The 21,997-nt window shown below is 36.3% G+C and overlaps 2 protein-coding genes across 9 annotated transcripts in view; one reads left to right on the forward strand and one right to left on the reverse strand.

Annotated features, from left to right (window-relative positions):
- LOC105193022 (snRNA-activating protein complex subunit 3) overlaps positions 1-21,997 on the forward strand; it is a 144,711-nt gene that overhangs the window by 93,936 nt on the left and 28,778 nt on the right. The window lies entirely within an intron of this gene.
- The window catches only part of LOC105193024 (protein O-mannosyl-transferase TMTC4), a 133,927-nt gene that overhangs the window by 14,049 nt on the left and 97,881 nt on the right, over positions 1-21,997 (reverse strand). The window contains exon 11 of one of the 8 annotated variants that reach the window (XM_039457535.1): positions 3,353-4,222. The exons of 6 other annotated variants lie outside the window; for them this stretch is intronic. In XM_039457535.1, coding sequence (XP_039313469.1) covers positions 4,110-4,222 — 113 coding nt within the window. In that variant the 3' untranslated portion in view covers positions 3,353-4,109. Of the gene's footprint in view, positions 1-3,352; positions 4,223-7,601; positions 10,572-21,997 lie in introns of those variants that run through there. One more of the 8 variants, XM_026140052.2, reaches the window with a different exon arrangement.

Genomic DNA, 21,997 nt, shown 5'->3' on the forward strand with positions numbered 1-21,997 from the left:
CAAAGTGCGACTCGCGACTCGTCGGTACACGCTGCGCTTTGACCGCGCCGGCCGCTGCCACTACGTGCGGGAATTCCCGGCGTAGTGGCCTAAGTTCGCCACTTAAACGAGGGGGGGTGATGTAACGATACGCCCCTCCACCGTCCGTGCGCCTCCGTTCCGTCCACCGAACACCGAACGCCGAGTGCAGTCGAGGGCCACGTGCGCGCACAACCGAACTTCGCCGTGCGACCACGCGGCGACACGCGCGCCGACCGTGGCGTTCCGTAACGCTCCCACTCCGGCTCAACCGACCGAACGCGCGGATTGGCTTGCTCAGCCGCGCGTTCGGATATATAAGCCGGCAGTGGGAACGCACAAGTCAGATCCGTTCGACTATCCGACCCGTCCACAGACCGAGCATTCTCGATCGCTCCTTAAAGACGAGCATTCTCGTCGCACTCCGATATCCTCGACGGGCATTCCCGTCGCTATCCCCGGCCGAGTATCCTCGACCAGTCGTCTCAGATATCCTCGACGAGCATTCTCGTCATCATCACCGGCCGAGCATTCTCGACCAATCACGTCCGAGATCCTCAACGAACATTCTCGTCATCATCACCGGCCGAGCATTCTCGACCAATCACGTCCGAGATCCTCGACGAGCATTCTCGCTCATCACCGGCCGAGCATTCTCGACCAATCACCGTCATCCTCGAATACCGTTACCGTCGAACCAACAAACTTTGTAACCCATATCGGCAGGGCACAAGCAACCTGTCGATCGAGCGCCCCACTTGCACGGGGCGCGCTCGGGCGAATCGCGGCGGCGACCGCGCCGGCACCGGCCCGCATTGGTGCACACGCTTACACGACCGCGTTAGCCAATCCCGCCGCGCCCCGCGACTCCCCGACCGTACGGGCCAGTCGCCCGCATAACTTCCTAGTTGAGCCAAGAAACTTGTACATAGATAGTTCTAGCATTAGATATAAACCGCGCCGCGTAACTGGTAAGCCGAGTACGAGCCATATTGTTACCTCTATCGGTATCTCTTTGCGATCTCCTTATCTTTGTTATCTCATACATCTTGTCAACGCTTTTCTTTTCGTTTATTCAACTCTTTTTGTAACCATCATAACTTCAATAAATCATTCTCTATCTTTGACTACTTAAAACGCTGGGTATAATCATTGCGGACACCTGACCAACCGACGAGCCTTATCCGGTCCGATCCCGAAGTTCCCGCACCGCACCGAACCGACCGAAACCGCGTACCGTTACATAATTAAAACAAAAAAGTGCAATTAATATAGAAATGAAGGAAAGGATATCGAAATAAATTTTAATCATATTTTTACATATTTAAATCAAATAAAACATTTTATTTGGCAGAATCATAAGAATACCAACATTTGTTGCAAGGGTAAGGAAAACTGCCAAAAACCTTACCAGTATTCATACTACAAAAAAATATATTTTATAAATGTAATTTATAATTAACATTACATAAATTTACATTAAATGATGAACATATGTTAAATAAAAATATGTTTTATATAAAGAAAATAACTATTTAATGTAATCACAAATAAAGAATTAAATAATGAACACATTATAAAACTAAACCTAATAAACAAAAAAATTATCACAAAGAAATAATTAACAAAATATTGCACATGACTTACATATTATATTACATTATACAGATTATCACAATGAAATACTGAATAAAATATTGCACATGGCTTACATATTATATGGCATTATTTTAAAATAATTCTTTTTTAATTTTTTAAAAATAAAATATTTTCTAAAACATTAAACATATGAAATATAGGAATCCTAAACCGTATTAACCTGAAACTTATTAAACACAAATATTAATAATATGTAATATTATAAAGATTGGCTAGATGGATATGTAAATTAAAAGAAAATAAAAAATGTAATTTAAATTAAATTAAAATTTAAGTTAAACTAAAATAGAATAAAAAATAAAAATAATATTCAAATTAAATAATATTAAAAATAAAATACAAAATAAGTTAAAATCAATCATTATTAGATGAACTGCATTGCTCGATATAAATTTCAAGATTTGTGTAATTTTAAGTGTCCGGAATCAACTTCGAAATTTATGCAATTTATGGCTTCAGCCTGAAAACTTGAACGCACTATGCAAATTGCGGAAAGAGTCTCATTAGATAGCCGATTTCGTTTCTTATTTTTAACATCTGTAACTATTGAAAAAATCCGTTCGGCTTCGGCATTTGAATGGGGAAGAGAAAAAACCGCTTCAACTAATAATTTTAAATTTGAAAACATTTGTTCCCCGTTAAAATCTTTAAATTCTAATATTTTTCTCCACATCTCATTTATTGCTAAAGACGCTAATTCTTTTTTTTCTGTATCGTTAAAAACTGATGGGAGAATCATCCATTCATACGCTAATTTTGAAAAATCAATACAATTTCCTATTCGCGCGGCAATATAAGTTAAATCTTTAATTTTAATTCTATTTTCGTCAAAAAGAGCAATATCCGGATTTAAAAAAGTTAACTGTTGAAAAAAATTATCTTTATATGGCAAACGTTTTAACATTTCCCGAACTGCTGTTTTATAAAATTTTAAACAATTATATCTAATTTTTTGAGCGCATTCTAAAGTTAATGTTGCCAAAATGTTTTCGCACTCAGGCCCCACACGTATATCATTTAAATGACGGATGTTATTGTCATCATCTATGTTTAAATTAACGATATCTTTCAAAGCCTCTGCAGTCATAAAATTTATAGCAATTTGTCGAATTATTTGCTGGCTTTTTTCAAATAATTTATGTACCAAAATATCGTGATTGAAAGAAAGCATTAAAACTGTTAAAGAAATTTAATGAATATTTCAAAAATAATAAATATGATTTTATTGTGTTATCATTTAACTGTGTTAAAATAAGTTCTGCAGATGATAATTTATCTTCCGTTACTGCTAAAATAAAGAAATTTTTTAAAACATCCCAATTATTTAGAATTCTAATTACACACTTGTCTAAAACCAGCCATCTTGTATTCGATAATTTAAGAATTTTATTTTGTTCTACAGAAAAGAATTCTTGAAATTCTTTCAAAATTGCACATCTCTTTGCACTGCCCAAAATGTAAGTGGCAATACTTCTAATTAAATTTTCACAAAATGCCGGTAACTCTTCACAAGCTTTACTAGCTACAATCGCGGATGAATGACAAATGCAATTTAATAATACTACACCCGGAACCCGTGCTTGTAAACGCGAAAAAAAAGAATTATTACGTCCAATCATTACAGACGCGTTATCACTTGCCATTCCGACTATATTTTCAAACGGTATTTTTTTTCTTTCTAAAAGTTCTTCAAATTTTTCAAAAATTTTATTTGCCGAACAATCTGTAGCATCCAAAGGTATTAAATTTAACAATTGTGTTTTTACTTTATTTACGGAAAAAAATTGGACAAGAACGCACATAAGTTTTGTATCCGCGATGTCTGTGCTTTCATCTATTAAAATCGAAAATCGACGCGACCGTAAAATTTCTACAAGTTTTTCGGTTTCTCGTTCCGCGATAACATCTTTAACGATATTGCAACACTTAGTTCGAGCTAGTGAAAGATCTTGTGCAATGTCAGAATCTATAAAATTTTTTTTTAACAAAGGAGTTAAATGATCTGCAGTGTAAAACGCAACATTATGTTCCGCAAAAAAGGCTGCTAACTTTATTTCCGCGCATTTAACTTGTTCGGTGTGAGAAATCTTATTAGGAGCAAGGCTTTGATTTTTATCTGTTAATTTACTTATATGTTTGGCCGTCTGCGCATGACGTTTTAAATCTGTTTTGCAGCATCTAATAACAATATTGCACAAAGTACATAATGCTTTATCATTGTCTGTAAGATGTGGAGCCAACCATCCTTTAAAAATATCCTCATCTAGCCAAGATTGTTTAAAAATTCTTTCTTTTTTAATGGCTCCTTTACCAATTTCAGGATTCATGTTTAGTTATATTAAAAAAATATAAATAAATTGATAGATATTAATAATAAATTAACATACTTACCTAGCCTAACCTAACCTACTCCTACACCTACTGCCTACATCCTACATCGACGGAGCCGGGCACCAAAAGAACCCATCATCACAGATAGCTAGACATGACTGGTTTGCCGCGCATGCGCGAGAAAACGCGGCCCGAACGGTAACACTGGTTTGCCCTACGTATGAAGCATCGCAATTCTTACACATAATCTTGTAAACATTTTTCTTATGGTTATTTGGGAGAACATCTTTCTACACTTTAATAAATCTGTTTAATTTATTAAGGCTGAAAAAAGACAATTTTACATTAAGTTTCTTGGTAATAGTCTTAAATTTCTCGGAGATTGAAGGAATGTATGGCAGTAAAAACCATGGCGCTCTATTGTTTGTGTTAATATCTGTGTTCTCGTCTATCTGATTAATTGTCTTTTTATTGATAAGCAATTTAAGGCGGCTGTTTATTATCTCGAAAATAAATTCTACAGGATAATCATTGGTTAAGAGTGTGTTTACAATAAGCTCAATATTCTTACTGTGAAATTTAGGGTCAGATAGTAAAAACGCTCTGTCAACCATTCCCATAATTGTTCCCCTTTTTGAGACAAGGGGTGACCCGATAAAAAATTCAAGTATCTTCCCGAGAACGTAGGCTTGTGATACCAATCAAAAATTAGAGCACCCTCATTCTTAATAATGATGATGGCCAAAAAATCTATCTTGTCCCCCCCTATTTCCAATGTAAACTGCATTCTGGGGTGAAACGAATTAAACGTGTTTAAAGTAAGGTCAATCAGATTTTCCGGAACTGCCATCACCACATATCTAAAATAAAAGAGTGGATGCACCCCAATTTTTTCTAAGGCCCAGGATTCCAGATCCCGCATAACAAGGTCCGCAATCATAGGAGACAACGGAGATCCCATGGGGGTCCCGAATTTTTGTTTGTAGAAATTATTTCCGAAACTAAAATAAGTCGAGTCAAGGACAAGTTGTATCGCCGTTAAAAATTCCTGTTTTGGGATGCTACAAGTGTCCCTAAGAAATTCCCACCTGTTTGAGATGCTTTCTAACGCTAATCCTATAGGAATATTAGTAAATAACGAGACAACATCTAATGAAATTAATTCGTGACCTGGTTCTAACCGTTTGTCCTTCAAGTTGAGGACCAATTCAATGGCTATTATTTATCTTACTTGCGGCATCTCGAATGTTTTTTGAGATAATTTTGTGTAACAACGTGGCTAAATCATAAAGAGGGCTGTCGATAGAGGAGATAATTATTCTAAGTGGCACACCAGGTTTGTGAACCTTCGGGAGTCCATACGCCCTCGGGAGATTGCCATTATTGCAATACACCCTCTTGAAAGTAGACTTTGTGATGTATTTTTTGTTCTTCCACCTCGTCAACAATTCATGAGCGCCCTTTGTCAATGTGCTAGTTGGATCTTTTTTTATATTAGAGTAAGTATTTTGATCATGTAACATTAGTAGCATGTAGTATTTTAGTCATGTAATTTTCTTTGTCCATGAACATGGTGATGTTGCCCTTATCGGCTTTTGTGATCATTATATCCGGATTATCTCTGAGGAACTTTTTTGTAGTTTTCATCAAATAATTGAAAGCGTTAACAATTTCACTGTTTTGCTGCGGTAGAGAGAAAATATTGTTGATGAGTGGAATAGCTAGATTTCTGATATGTAGACGTTGATCCGGGTTTAACTTTGTAACAAACCGCCTTTCCGCTCCCCCCTCGGACCGTCCACCGTTCCGGGCTGTCCGGCCGAACAACCGCCGGACAGCAGAAACCTGGCGCATAGCGCCGAAAAGACACACAAATACCGGCGTAGCGCGCGTTGACGCATCCGCACGTGAGATCCGCATGGCAGATCTCCGCGCGCACGCGCTCGACCGGAGTGGCGACCGCCGGACCGATCTCGAGCGGCGGGGAGACCCCCCACCGATTCCGTACCGTTCCGTACCCCCGCACCGTCCCTGCCCTCGAGATTCGGATATATAAGCGCCGCCGCTCCGAGAGTCGAGGGGTCTTCTTCTCCGTCCGCTCTCCTGTCCGTGGAAGAAGCCCTCCTAGCGCTCACCAGGGAGTTAAGCGCCTTAGCTTCCGCCAAGAAATCTTGGCAAGAGCCGTCCGCCTTCCTGACACCGCCTATAAAACGGGCTCAAGTCCACCTTGGGCTCCACCAGGGGATCCTGGTCGGCAATTCTCGATCCGCCGTCCCCGCTTGGGTATCGACTCACGACCTGGGGTGTGGAGTTCCGCGCCTCTACCAAGAGCTCTTGGCGTGAGTCGATCACCACCGCCGAACATCGCGGTATTAACCGCTTCGCGTCAGGAATCGCGGTCCGCGTACAGTCGCACCGCGCGCGTCATCCACGGCCGTGGCCACGGCCTTCGGCAAGGCCACGGTCTGCGCGCGTCAACAACGATTCCGAGTTCTCGGAAAACTCGGGGCCGGAATTCCGCGAACCGAGCCGTGTATATAGCTCCATACGATACCGCGTCAAACACATTTTGTAAATACCATTCGTCCGTCCGCGCGTTCCGTTTATCGTCTGTCCGTCCGCGCGTATTCTGTAAGTTCTGTTGCGTCCGTCCGAGCGTCACCGCCATCCGTCCGTCCGCGCGTCGTGGCTAAGCCACTCCGTTACTCGTCATCTGTACATATCTTACGCGAAATAAACTCGCTACTGTTATACCATCCAAATCGGAAAAAGTCTAGTTCTCTTGGCGACCTCACTCCGCGTCCTAGTCCGTCGCGCTCGCGCCGCCCCGTGCGCGGAAAAAGACGGGTCGTTACAACTTGAACAAATTATTTTCAATATTTTTGAAAGTTCTGTGTAAAAACCGTTTGACCATTGAACAGAAAAGTGTCATTTCTTGCGACACTGTCACGGGGAAGATGCTACAGCGGATTTGGCAAACCGCCGGTGTCCTCCCGTTTTGCTAATTGATGAGATTTTATTTTGTATATATATATATTGCGCTGAAGATGACTCAAAATGAGTCGAAACGTCCGGAATTATTGTAATTAGTTAAAATAACATGTTGAAAATTGTCGTTGACAAGAAATAAACATTCGCGCACCTATATCCGCGCTGACTCTCATTAGCCCTCTTGACGAGATTCAATTATTTGAAATTTCGAGAGTCTTTCACCAACTTTAATCTTATTTACAGCTGAATAGTTTAAGTAACATAGGCCTTGCCTAACCCCACGTTCAATTTTTATGTGCGTGCTATTAATGTGTATTTTTATTATGGTTGCTTGTTGATAATATTATGGATAATTTTAGTATATCGATAGTCACTTTGGCATTCCTTTAATGCTTCTAGTATCTTATTGTGTTCTATTGTGTCAAAAGCTTTTTGAAAATCTACGAATATTAATACCAATGATCTGTTATACTCTATTGTTTTTTCGATTGGTGTTTTCAAACTCTGCAGATGGTCGTTGGTGCCAAAATTCGAACGGAATCTAGCTTATTCTTTTGGCTGGTATGTGTCTAATTTGTTCTTCATTCTTGTTGTTATAATTCTAGTAATAAGTTTGTAAAGGTAGTGTTATTTGTAAAGGTGGTAGCCTCATTAGCTACTTTAATCGTCTTGCATATCCGCTTAGAAACAAACACGCCACGAGCAGCGTAAGCATCAAATAATTGACGCAAGTATGGCCATATATGGTCATCGCGAGGGCCTAATGCCCCACCATATCGGGAATACCGAAACTATAAGTTAAGCTGTCTAATTATGGGCAGCGGGAGATTCTTAATGTAAAGTACGTGCGGCACATACGCGCTCCGCGATAAGTCGGTCTCCCGACACCCCGCAACACATCCAGCGGCCGAGTGCGCGATAACACGTGAACCGTTCACCGCAATTCGATTATATTAAAAAGGGAAATCAATTATAACAAAAGTTTGGGGAATAAAAGTGTTAATAAGAAAGTGTTATTTGCCACCCCGCACGTTTTTCTCCAAGTGTCCTCGTGAATTTCAACCCTTCAGACGGACCGAATCCCGAATATTTTATCTTGTTGCACCCGTCGGTACAACAGTGGTTTAATGGGCTGATCGATCTGTAATTCTCTAGGTTCGTTTTATCACCTTTTTTATGGAGTAAAATCATCACAGCATTGTTTTATCTCTTAAGAATAGTTGCATCCTGGAGATTTAAGTTAAAAAGTGTCTTTATTTTCTTCATTATTTCTCCTCTAATTTTAATTGTGACTACTTCGTCGTCTCCTTATTGTTTTACATTTTCCTAAGAGCATGTTGAATCTCGCCTTCGATTATTTCAGGCATGTCCTCGGAACCCGGTTCAATATTCCTCTTTCTGCTGTTATAGGTAATTGTGTGAAGTTTTCATTATATCGGCTGTACAGTTCTCCATAGAATTTCTCCACTATTTCAATTAATCTGTCCTTGTTATGAGGCATTTCCTTATTTCTATTCTGTAGCATTATCATTTCTATTTTGCCTTTACCAAGGTTTCTTCTTAATACTCTGAGATTTTTATTTTCTTCTATAGTTTGTCTGGTTTTTTTTTGTTTATATTGTCGAAGATCCTCTTTGATTGCTTTAGTTGTTCTCTTATTTATCTCCTTGAGTTCTGCTTGCTTCTTAAGAGTCTTCTTTTTTCTATAAGTCTTCGTGTGTTTTCGCTAATTCTCTCTTTCCCTTTCTTTTTTGGACTATACTTCTTTTGAGCTTCTTGTATGGTTTTCACTATTGTAAAATGAAGAGAGCACACTCTCATGGAAGCAGAAACCCTTTTCCCATTTTTAATACTTTGATCCACGCTGTTCGACGATCAATTGCTTTCTCTGTATTAAACTTGTTTATGAATTTAACGAGATTTTTGCCTTCTTCAGGAAAATGAAAAAATCCAACAGCGTCATTTCAGCTTGACTACAAGTGCAACCAAAGACACAACAAAAAATATTGCTTTTATTTTTTTGCGGTGAGAACTCCATAACTTATTATGTATTGCAATTTGTATTCAAATTCGACTAATTGCCATATAAACACGGACAGAGCTACTTACCCGCGCTAATTCGAATTTCCCCCGCTAGGTAGCGTAATGACACATCGAATTTCCCAATAATACAAAAAACCAGGGCTTACTGTAGCCCCTATATCGTTTTCAACATGATGCAAAGAGACATGATGGTCTCCAATATGAACCAAATTTAAAGAACATATTCCGCAGTTAAATTGACAACATCAGTGACTAAAGAAAATCTGACAATAGCAATATGATGATAGTTTGACAATAAATTTTGAGAAGATGTTTATCGCAAAGCGCTTATAGATTCATACCAAACGCAGATCAGATTTTCTGTTAGATCTGGCAAAATGGTGTTAAATACAAACCAAATCTGTTTCCAGAAGCAAAAACAGATCAATATCAGGTTTTTGAATTAATTTTACATAATTATAAATTGTACTATCAAAAAATCCTTTTTTTTATATATATCTAATATCAGCAAACTGATCGTCACATTGCAGTTGGACATTGGGACAAATTGTGTCCGGATATTGGGACACAGATATTTTAAGCTGTCCATTAGTACATATACATGTACAAAACTGTTTACAAATATTTAATAAACTGATATTTAACAAATTGATAATAATTTTTTTTAACAATAAAACCAGCTCGTTTATGTAAATAACAAAATAAAAATGAATATAACAGTAAATTAACGAATAAATTTATTTTAGTGGTCCTAAGTTTAGTTCAATGAAATTCGCATACATATATAATGATTCCTTAACGACTATAATTTTTTCTTTTATTTCTTTTATTTAAGTGTAATTCTTATTATGTGTATAAAAAGACATTTAAAAAGTATCATTTTTATTTTAAAAAATTGTTTTCAATAAGGATTAGCTCTTAAATGTTCGACCGTGATATTTATCTTACATAATTTTGGAAAAAATAGTCAAACTCCGCGTGTGGAAATTCCACATTCAAATTAATACGAATGTCGTGTTCTTCTTAAGTTGTCAGCACTGTACTCTGTCATATAATTTGACGACAGAAATTGTTGCAAATTGATGGAAGTATGCTAACAAAATTAGCATTAACGAAATATGTTTCTTATTTTCAGCTTTTCGGCTAAGATAACTTGTTGCAACATTTGCAAATGCAAAAAATGTTACAGGGGTACATATTAAATACTTAAAAAAGAATTTAAATAAAATTTAACAAGAGACTTTAACACAGATTTCGGTTTTGTATGTCTACGCTATTATCAAGTTTCACGTTTCTCAATTGTGTTATGTAGCACTGCTTACCAAAACGTTTTTCTTTAAGCTTTATAACCTATGTTATGAATTAAAATTGGAAATATTAAATACTATTTACTTTGATCATCGCACAAAATACTTGGACACAGATCAACTTATTTTCTATGTATATTCATCATGTAGAAGAAAATTAAATGGATGATAGATTAAACGTGTTCTTCTTTTATCAGTTTCAACTTGAAAAGGTCTGCTCATCTAAGAAAAGACATGTTAACATTAAAAATATGTTTTTTAAAGTGTCTACGGGTTTACGGAGATTTTGAATTCCGCGCATAATCAATTGTCATATGGAACAAAATATTCACCCAGATAAAAGAAAATTTTGTACCAAGTTTTATTTTAAAAGACCCACACAATTTCGAGATATCGCAAGATATGTGATTTTTCATTAAGAGAATGTTACAGTTCATTAAGAGAATGTTACAGTAACCGAAGAACTTCCTCGACGTCGGCACTGCAGATTATTTTTCGAGGGAGACTAAACTATCGCTCTTTGTCTAACGCATAGTCTCTGTCTTTGTTTTTTAATTATTTCGCCATCTAACGCCAAAAGACCTATCAACTATTATTGGACATAGTCATTGCTTTGTTTGCTATTATTTATGTGCGCTAAGCGAAATTTGTACACGTACAGCTGTTTAAGTATTAAACATTTTTGTTAGGTTTTTGACTGGAATGACACACAGTCACTGTTGTTTATTAAAATTTTCTGAAGTCCGGGCTCATTTCATACGTACGAGTTACAGAACGTCGGTAAATGACAAAAGTTAACCTCGGTTAACAGATCCACGAGTCGAAAATAAATAAATTTTTAACTTTTTGTTCGATTTTCTCGTAAACTTGACCAGTTCGGACTTTGTTTTGGTGTGTATTTTTATTCTACAAAAGGATTTTGTGATCTGTAGAGCCAATTCGAAAATTAATGAACACTGTAATGTGTCGTTAATTCCCATCAGTATAGCATCCTTTTAATATCTTTTTCGCTAATTAGTTTTTACAAAAAATCCAAGAGTGCAAAAGGTATATTTATATACACTCACCCGCAAAAAAACGGACCACTAAATTTTATCACAATTTTTTAACATTTTTAAATAGCGGTAACTCAACCAAAAAGTATCGGATGAGATGAACCAGGGCGTAAATTAAAGCGTAAACATTTCCCTTGATAGCTAAAAAAATCAAAATTTAATTACAATTTTCACAAAATGGCGGCCTTTAAAGACAGGCATTAAAAAAAGAGAAAAAATATATTTTTTTTAAACTATTGCGTTGCTCAGGGAAATCGGGTGCCTAGCCAAAAAGTATGAGCTTTCAAGCTTATTAATTTTCAAACAAATTCATGTTTTGAACAATTTTCTACGATTTTTTTTGACAAAGTTATAGCGTTTTAAAAAAAGTGTTACAAAACGGACAACTTTTCTTGTAAACTCATGGTCAATATAACTCAGAAAGAAACTATTACATAGAATACTTGATCATAGATATCATAATTTAAACGTACACTCTAAATAATACTATTCAATTATTACAATATTAATCAAATAATTTTAATGTTGGTAACCAATGGTGAAATTCCTTGTGTGTGGTGAAATTGATTTTGTAACCAGGCGTCTCTAGTTTATTTTTTCGTGTTCTCTCTCTTCCGTTACATCTCTAAGACCATTGCATTGTAATGTACAAGCTCTTTTTATTTTCTCGCCTATTAAATAAACTAAAGTATTGCTAAACCTAAAGTGTGTTTGTTACACATCCACCGACCTCAACACGTAACATTTAATTTATAGATTTTTAAACAATTGCTACAAATGTGTATAATTATGAGACATGTTCAAGGGCGATTTGACCAGATTATAATTCTGTGACGGTTTATACACGTCACAAAACGCAGGCGCCTGCCAAACGGTAGCTTGCCATACACCGAGGGCACCTGAAGAACGGCAGCCCTCCAGACACTACGGGCACCTGCCAAACGACAGCTCGACGGCCACCACACGCGAGCAAGCGCGTTCACGAAGCACGCGCACCACGCGTGATACAGATTCTCGAAGCAGAAAACAGGTGGCCGAAAACAATGAGTTACTCGCGTTTAAAATCCTGCAAAGCAGGAATATAAGGCACGCCGCAACAAGGGAAAATCATTCTCCCAGCGCTCACGAGGCGTTAAAGAAACTCGTGGAGTAAAAGCGCATTTTCGATTTCCTCCTTTCCATAAAAAAGGAACATCGACGAGGATCAGCAACCGCCGCAGCAAATCCGTGGAAATTGATTCCACTGACGCTATCGCCTCCTTCTTTCATCCGGCCACCGAGGATTTTCCTGGCAACCGAGGATCGACGCATTTGGCGCTACACGTCATAGTTCAGGAGGATACTGAGGCCGTGTTTTCCACCATTGTCTCCGGACAAGCGACGCCTGAACGACGCCGCCAAGCAAACCGAGCAGCCTCCAAAGGTTCACCGAGACATTCAGGCTGAGGCAGACTCGACGGCAGACTCGACGAACAGCGAGTGGGAACCACGCGGGCGAGACGTCGGCACTCAGTGCGAACCAACATCTACTGCCAACTTCGCCACACAAGCTGCGGACAGCCCGTTGCATCCGCCAAGTTCAGCTACGACTTCTTCCACTCATGAGTCGTAAAAAAACGCGCCTGGATCGGAGCTTCCTCGCAGACATCACAGCCGGAAATGGCGAAGTCACCCAAGAAGTCGCCATACCACAGAGCAACGTCTACGGGATTCCCGCCGTATCACAGCACCATCTCATCGCCGGGAATCTCGCTACTCGCCGGAGGACAGGCGCGGCAAAAAGTTGACATCTCTCAGCGAGGACGCAAACGATTTTGCTTGTTTGACTTCATTTTTTGGTTGGTGCAGCGTTAAACAGCTTCTCAGTTGCAGATTTAACAGCCGAGAATCAAGGACGGCTACTAGGTTGGCAGCGAGTGGAGCAAATGTGCCAGCATTTCTGGAGGCACTGGAGCACAGAATACATACACACCCTCATCGAAAAGAGGAAGTGGAAGACAAATCAGGGCGAGCAACTAAAAATTGGCCAACTCGTACTGATCCAGCAACCAGGACTGGGCCCGTTGCTCCTAGACTGAGTAGCGCAAATACATCCGGGCGCCGATGGTATTGTCCGCACAGCCACGTTATGGACTGGACAGGGACAGTTCACGAGGCCCTTGACAAAGCTGGCAATACTTCCCATCAATAACGCCGACTAATCCTTGTTGAAATAGCTTTTTTGCCCTTTCTTTATTTATTTCTTTATTTTCTTTTGTATATTGCATAATGCGCTTTTCGTTATTTTATTTATATTATTTAGCATACGCATCCTTTTCTATTTATTTCATCCCATTTTTCTTTATTTTACATTGTATAATGCGCGTGTCTCTATTTAATTTATATTATTTAGCATGTGCGTTTCTTTTATTTTTCCTCGTCCTACATTATGTTACATTATTCTTTATGTTTTCATATTATTACATGGCGTATTAGACGCGCTTATTTTTATTTTTGTATCATTCCACGTTAGTGCGTTTCATTATTTATTACTGTCTTGTTCTGCGTGAAACGTACTGTCATGACCAGGATTTCATAATGAAATTTCGGCTTGTAACGTAATCAATTAATTGCATGGATCAAGATAATGAGATGTCAATTTTAAACACATGCTCTTCAAGAGGTGGCAGGATGTTTTGCACTCATAACGACGATTTGGCGATAGCCAATCGAGAGGCATGACTGTTTCGCGGAAACATGTCCTACGAGATTCGTTAATACAAAGATGTTGGGGAAAACCAATAATATATATAGACGAGCGAGCTTCTGGAAATGACTTTACTTCTCCTTGCAAGTTATACGAAAACACTTCGTTTATTTCTGCTGTGAGAGACCGGTACAAACATCATCTATACGGTGTTATATTTCTGACAAGCGGTCGGAGTTTGGAGGCTGTCACAATAAATTCTGTATAAGGAACGGAATATTCGTTATTTCGACGGGTGGATTCCACTCGTCGATTGCTTGTCCCATGATACCTCCTGCAAGAAGGAAAACGGTTAGTAAGCCGGCACATCTCGTTAGCAATAAAAATTGGGATGAGAACGCATCAGTTTACAGCCGATGCACGAAGTTCTCAATATTAAACAGGTGCTATAAAACAAAATTTGCATTCGTCTGTGAATAACTCCAATCATGATCATTCCAGTTTTAATGTTAATGACAATCATGCAAAATGACAATCTAATTAGCTTTGCAGATGTCATTTTGCACACAAATTCAGGGAATTCATAACGTTTTGGTTTGTCGTATCAGAATACACAATTTCGTGACAATGTTGTTAGATTCTGCAACAGTCGCACAGGTTATAGCTTTTATAATTGATGGAAGGAGTCAACGTTATGTGGCAAACGTTTTAAATATTCTTCGTACAACTGTACAGCGAAAGTATAACCGATATATGGAAACCGGTAATTACTATCAGAGATCTGGATCTGATCATTCAAGATGTACCACGGCACAAAATGATCATTATACAGTTGTGTCAGCATTAAGAGATCGGCACATTACATTTGTCGAAATAAAAAGCGATTACAACAAATTAGAGTGGAGGTGAGCAATGACATTGTACGGTAAAGACTTGCGGAAGAAAATCTTCAATGTCGGAGATCAGTATTAGTGCCTGCTTTAAAATACCGACATCGCAAAGCTCGATTAAATTTTGCAAGAGAACATCAAAACTGAAATGATCATGATTGGAGTCATGTGTTATTCACAGATGAATGCAGATTTTGTCTTAAAGCACTCGATGGGCATGAACGAGTATATCGTCGTGGAGAACAATTTGCTCCATGCGCTATGAAAAAAAGAGAGAATTTTAATGGCGTGTCCATTATGGTTTGGGCCGGAATATCGGCAGACGCTCACACTGACCTTTATTTTTTTGAGCGTAATATGTAATCCCATGTTTACATTGAAAAAATTTTCATTCCGTACGTTGTACCTTATACAGAGTTTATTAGAGACAACTTTCTATTAATGTATGATAATGCGAGACCACACGTCGCACGAATAATGACCGACTTTTTGAACGATGTAAACGTTCAGCGATTGATATGGCCTGCTATAAATCCAGATATGAATCCCATCGAACATCTATGGGATATATTGAAATAGAGGGTCATAATATATATTGAAACGGAAAACATAATGTTCAAACGATAGCAGCACTTCGTAACGTCTTGCAAGAAGAATGGAATAATTTGAGACAAGAAGAAGTAAGAAATTTAATTAACAGTATGCCACAACGAATACGCAAGTTGCAAAATGCGAGAGGAAGTAATACACATTACTAAACCCGCTCACGCGCGCGCGCGCATGAGATCAGATTCCTGCCACGTCCATGTCGTTGATTCTGAGTAACACCAAGAACAGGATACACACGTATGCATACGTACACGCATGCATTTACGCAAAATTTCAAAGAGTTTTTTTCAAGATTTGAAATTCACACTTTAATTTCCTTTTTGATCAAGTATTCTATACTATAATTTGTTTCTGAGTTACAAGTAAAAGATGTCCGCTTTGTAACTTTTTTTTTTTTAAACGCTATAACTTTGTCAAAAAAACCGTATGTTGTAGAAAATTGTTAAAAATATGGATTTGTTCGAAAATTAATAAGTTTAAAAGCTCATACATTTTTGTGCTAGACAGCCGATTTTTCTGAGCAACCCAATAGTTTAAAGGAAAAAATTTTTTCTCCCTTTTCAATGTCTGTCATCAATGTCCGCCATTTTGTGAAAATTGTTTGTAATTAAATTTTGATTTTTTTTGGCTATCAAAGAAAATGTTTACGCTTTAATTTGAGCCCTGGTTTATTTCAATCCGATATTTTTTCGTTGAGTCACTGCTACTAAGAAAATATTAAGAAATTGTAATAAAATTTGGTGGCCCGTTTTTTTTGCGGGTGAATGTATATGAAACTTATGATCGAATTTTGTTGTCATTTTTTGCTGAACATTCTGTTTTTAGATATTTTAGAATTTTTTAAAATGCATTTTCTCTTCTTCTTTCTCGGCACTGCAGTTCATATTGAACCAAAACCTTCACAATTATTCTTCTCTATCAATTTCGGTCATTTGCAATTCCACGCTAGTTGTTAATTCCTATCCTTCTCAAGTCCGCTATGACATCCTCAGACCATTTCCATCTCGGTCTATCTCTCTTCTCTTGCCTTTGCCCGGATTTTCTAGATACATCTTTTTTTTGCTTTTCTTTCATCGTATATTCTAATAATATGGTTCAACCATCTAATTTTTTGATCTTTTATGAAGCGAGTGACTGTTTGATGTTTTATAAATTCCTCTAACTCCGTGTTGTGCCTGATTTTATATGATCCATCTTCTATTGTTACTGGACCTAATATTCCTTCTAGTATTTTGCGTTCAAAGATTGTTTAGATTTTCATCTCTATCTCTTTGTGAGTCCATATTTCACATTCATAGGAGAAAACCGACCTTATCAACATTTTATTAAATTTTTAATTTCAATCTTCTCGTTATTAACTTAAATTTTATCAGTTTGTTATGCACATATAACACTTTATTAACGGCTTGGATTCTTTCCTATATTGCTACCAAAATATCATTAAAATTGTCAAAAATATTTTTGAAATATTTAAATCTTGTCACTTGTTCAAAAGTATAGTTGCCTACTTTTAGATTTTGTCTTCTCGGAATTCTTGTACCATATATTTCGTTTTTTCTTCATTTATTCTTAGGTGAAGCTACCAGAGATTTCAACCTTAAGAAGATTTGAGGTCATCTATATTTCTTGTTAGTATTATTACATCAAAGACACGCTCCTATATGCATAGACTTATGAATCAGCATTCCCCTCGGGTCCAGCTCTCCTAAAGCAGAGTGTAGCATTAATTTGAAAATTAGTGAAAAAAGTGCATTTCCTTGTTTCATTCTCCCAATATCATCGAGATTAGATCGGAAAGTCTTGTACTAATACTCTTGTCTTAGTGTCTAAAAGCGTGGCTGTTATCAGATTTATTAGTTTGTTAGGTATTTTCATCCTCAGCAAGCTTCCTCGTACCATAGTCCGGTCTAGACTATCAAAGGCTTGTAAAAAAAGGCAATGTACATCGAGTGAGTCTTCGTAAAACTTTTCAAAAATTTGATTCAAGACAAAGCTTAAGTCTACAATCAATCTATTTTCTCTAAAACCGCAACCGGAAACTGATAATTTCCAGTTATCCTTTCTGCAATCTTCGCGACTTTTGAATATATTTGTAAATACCTTATAACCAGTGTTTGATTTCACGATAGTTGCTGCAAACTCTCTTATCATTTTTTTGTATTGGGAATATAATGCTATTCATTCATTTTGCAGACAGTGTTGGTTTTCCATATTTTCAGTATTAATTGATGAAGTTCTTCGTGTAGTTTTTCACCCCCAAATTTAATTAGCTCAGATTTGATCTCCGCTGGCTTTGTTTCTTTGTTAATTTACTGATTGCTTTGGTCATTTTCCTTATATTAGGTGAATCTACTGGCTCTTCCTCGGTTGCTGGTAATTGCTAACTCGCATTATCATAGTTACTGATACTATTATTCTGCTCATGATATTTCTTAAGTAACTCGTCAAAGTAGTTTTTTCCATCTATTTAGAATGTCCGCTTCATCAATAATCAAACTTTTGTTCCTATCTTTAGATATAATTAATCTGGTTTAGTATGAGGGTTAGTATGTTAAGGCTTGATATTTGATCTCTTTACATATCCGCCTTGTGTATCATTCCGTCAGGGGTACTTCTCCAGTCTGTGTATTCTTTCCTCCAGTGCCATTCTCTTCTTTCTCATTTTCTTTACAATTCTTTTCTACTTTTTATATGTATTAATATTTTATCATGTTGATCTGGCTATTATTCGCTTTCTTGCTTCATTTTTCTTGATGTTCAATTCTCTACACTCCTAGTCATACCATTCTTTATACTTCCCTTAATATCTACTATGTAACAGTTTTCCTAATTGCTTCGGCGATCTGATTCTACTCTGTGTTTCCATCTTTGTTCGCTAGCTCCCGTGCCAGCACCTCTTGGTACGTTCGATTTATTTTCTTATCTTTGGCCAATCTTTCACAGTTCCATTTCACTTTTTTGTAGTTGTTTATATCATTGTTACTGGATATTAGTTGTCTTTAGCAATTACCAAATAATGATCGAAGTCGCAGTTGACTCTTCTCCATGATATCTAACATCTATGATCACTAGCCCACTTTTTATTAATCAATACGTGATCTATTTGATTCGTCCCTTTTGATTTAGTCTTGCTTGTGTATGTTTTTGTGGGAAAACAATATACTGCTAATCCACATCTTATGTCCCGCTGCAAAACTATATGTATAGCCTGTATCCGTTCTCATAATGTCATGCAAAGAATACCTTCCCACAACTTTTTTTACGAATTTTTCTCTTCCAATCTTAGCGTTCAGATCTTCTATGATGATCAACATATTATCAAAATGCTTGCTGATTTGATTACATATCCTATTCAGTTCTTTATAAAATTTTTTACTTGTTCCACATCATTCTTCATCGGTGCGTATTAATAATATTAATAAGTTCTGAAATTTGCCTCATAATTTGATATACATTATTTTATCATTTACAGGTGCAAAACAAGTCAGGCAACCTCTCGTTTTTCTATCAATGTAGAAATTTAATTTGAACCTTTTTGTCTATCGCTATCACTGTAAAATATGGAAAATTGTTGTTTCCTTATTTCTCTTTGTCCTCTCCATTTGATTTTTTGTAAGACGACTATATTCACTTGTTAACTTGACAGTTCTTCAGCTATTTCTGCCATTTTGCTTGCTTGTATTATTGTCATGATATTCCACGTAGTTATTCATATGTCGAGATCCTTGAGTTTTTATTTTTGTAGTTGTGGACCAACTACATCCGAGATCTTTATTGTGTGTTTATAAGCTAATACTGGAATTAGATTGACAGCCTTAAGATCAGCCCTCGCTCAAGGAGCGATCATCTTCTATCCCTTTTTTTCCACTAGGTCTTCCAAACCCAGTCCTTTAGTCAAGATTAATCTTTTCTAATAGACGAAACAGGAGAGAGTGAGAGATGACAAGCTTTATTTCCTAAGATCCACTATCGCGTTGCACTTTATTTTCCTTTTGGTGCCCGCATTTTCTTTAGATCTACAAAATTGACCACTTCTAAAAAAAATGTAGTGGAGAAATCATATGATATATTATATTCAATATCTTTTTCAGATTTTTTAATGGAAAATGGGATGAAATATAACCGATTTTTTTGGCATTAATATATTCGGTTGATATATTAAATTGTTTTTAAATATAATTAGTTCCGATCTCATGTCTGCAAACTTTTTTTTAGAAGTGACAATTTTTTAGATCTTAAGAAAATGTGACACAAAAATTTTTGGTTTTTTTTTAAGAATAGAATTTTCAGCAAAAAACGACAATAAAATTAAAGTTTATGTATATAGACATCCTTTGTAATCATGAATTATTTTGTAAAGCTTAATTAAAATTTACAGAAAAAATAATAATAAATCACATTTCTTGCAATATCTTAAAATTGCGTTGGTCTTTTGAAATAAAACTTAGTACAAAATTTTCTTTAGTTTAGGTGAACATTTTGCTCCATATAACAATCGATTACGTGCGAAACCCAAAATCCTCTCCTTAATCCAGTAAATCCTTTCCCCAATATGTATACAAATATAAAAATCTGGTTTCTTCAGAGTTGAAATTGTGGTAGTTTCATTATTCGTCGCAAAACAATTGTTTCAACATAAACATTTCATAGAATAATAGATAAACAATTAAACACAAATATTTGATGATGTACAATAATCTATATCGCTTATTGATACAATATTTTTAGTACTGGATGATACAAATTATCAGGGTTGGGTAAGTTAATATATTTTTTTAAGTAAATTAAGTTAAATTTAACGACTTATAACATTAATTTGGTTACATTAAAAATTATACATGAACAAAAACTAACAACAAATTAAAAGTTAAGATTAAATTAAGTTTTCGGGACTAAAAGGAATAGTAGAGATGCATACATATAGATGCATACAAGCATAAGAAAATAATTAAACTGATTAGAAATTTAATTTCGTAATACTACATTCTAGATTCTTAAAAATCTCTGTTATAAGTCCGGAAAAACAATCCGGCGCGCAGTTTGAAGAAGAAATTTTATAAGAATCTTATAAATGTTTGTACATAAATATACATAGAAAAATATTCAGCACTAACTATAAGAACTGCTTTCAATATGCCGCTTTTTGTTAATTTAATTTGTAGTTACATTTACCGATCATATTCGAATTATTTAATTGCAAATTAAGTTAATAAACTTAAAAGTTAATTTTTTAAAAGGGTTATTGATATTAACCTTCCGCAAACATTGTAAGTCTTTTAAGACCCAGTTGATTTTTCGAGCTTGAATTATTCGGCCTTTTTATATGTTTTAAAAATAATTACTAAAAGTTACAAAATAAATAATTAAAAATTAATTACGTTAAAAGTTATTAACTTTTTAACTGTATTTTTAACTTATCTTTATTTCCTAACTTTTTAACTAATTATTACCCAACCCTGCAAATTATTGTGCATCATGTCAAATCTGTATCCTGTCTTCAACTTACTATATTTTCCGACAACTACGTTTAAATATCACTATTAATCGGGTTTTATAACATCGGTAGTTATAGAACTGGCCAATTATAAATATTCTTCTAAAGAATGGTATGACTGTAATTGGCCAGTTTCATAACAACGAATGTTACTAAGCCCGATTAATGGTGCCGTGTTAATATAGTTATACACCGCCTAATAAAAAAAAAAACGGTACACTAAAAATTTAGGAAAAATTTACCGAACTTTAAACGCTTGTAAAACCAAAAATATTTATGATACGGGGATGACTCAAAAACGAAATTAAAGTTTGAAGCCTGTACTTTGAAAAACTTTTAATGTCGATTTAGTGGCATGATTAATTTGCTAATGGCCGATGACATAACGAAAACTTGCAAAATCGAAAAGTAAAACGTGAAGTTTGTAGAGTTGTGTGGAGTGAAGCAGTTGACGTAACTCAATGAGATAAAAAGCGCATGAAAGTTTGAAACTTTCTCTTTAAAATCCACTTTTGCGAAATTCGATACGATAATTTTTTGAGAAGTTATGCCAGTCTGTAGAAAAATTAATTTCTACGAGATAATAATGAATTGTAATGCCGCCGTTATCAATGCAAATTATTACAATTCTGTCCAAGACATGTTGTTGGTTTGAAAACATATCCGTGTGTGTGTGTGTATGTGTGTGTGTATTTGCATACTACAAGAATAAGTACCTTGTGGTACGTTAATTCTACAGTATTTAAAGGCTCCAAACCCTCTTTGTTGTGTGTGTGTGTGTGTTTGTGTGTGTGTGTATGTGTTTGTGTATTTGCATATCACAAAGATAAAGACTCCGTGATTCATCAACTTCACAGTATTTAAAGTCTCCTCCTTGTGGTATGTGTATGTGCATGCGCGCACATGTCCACTAA

Source organism: Solenopsis invicta, chromosome 14, assembly GCF_016802725.1.
Source record: "Solenopsis invicta isolate M01_SB chromosome 14, UNIL_Sinv_3.0, whole genome shotgun sequence".
Classification (NCBI taxonomy): domain Eukaryota; kingdom Metazoa; phylum Arthropoda; class Insecta; order Hymenoptera; family Formicidae; genus Solenopsis; species Solenopsis invicta.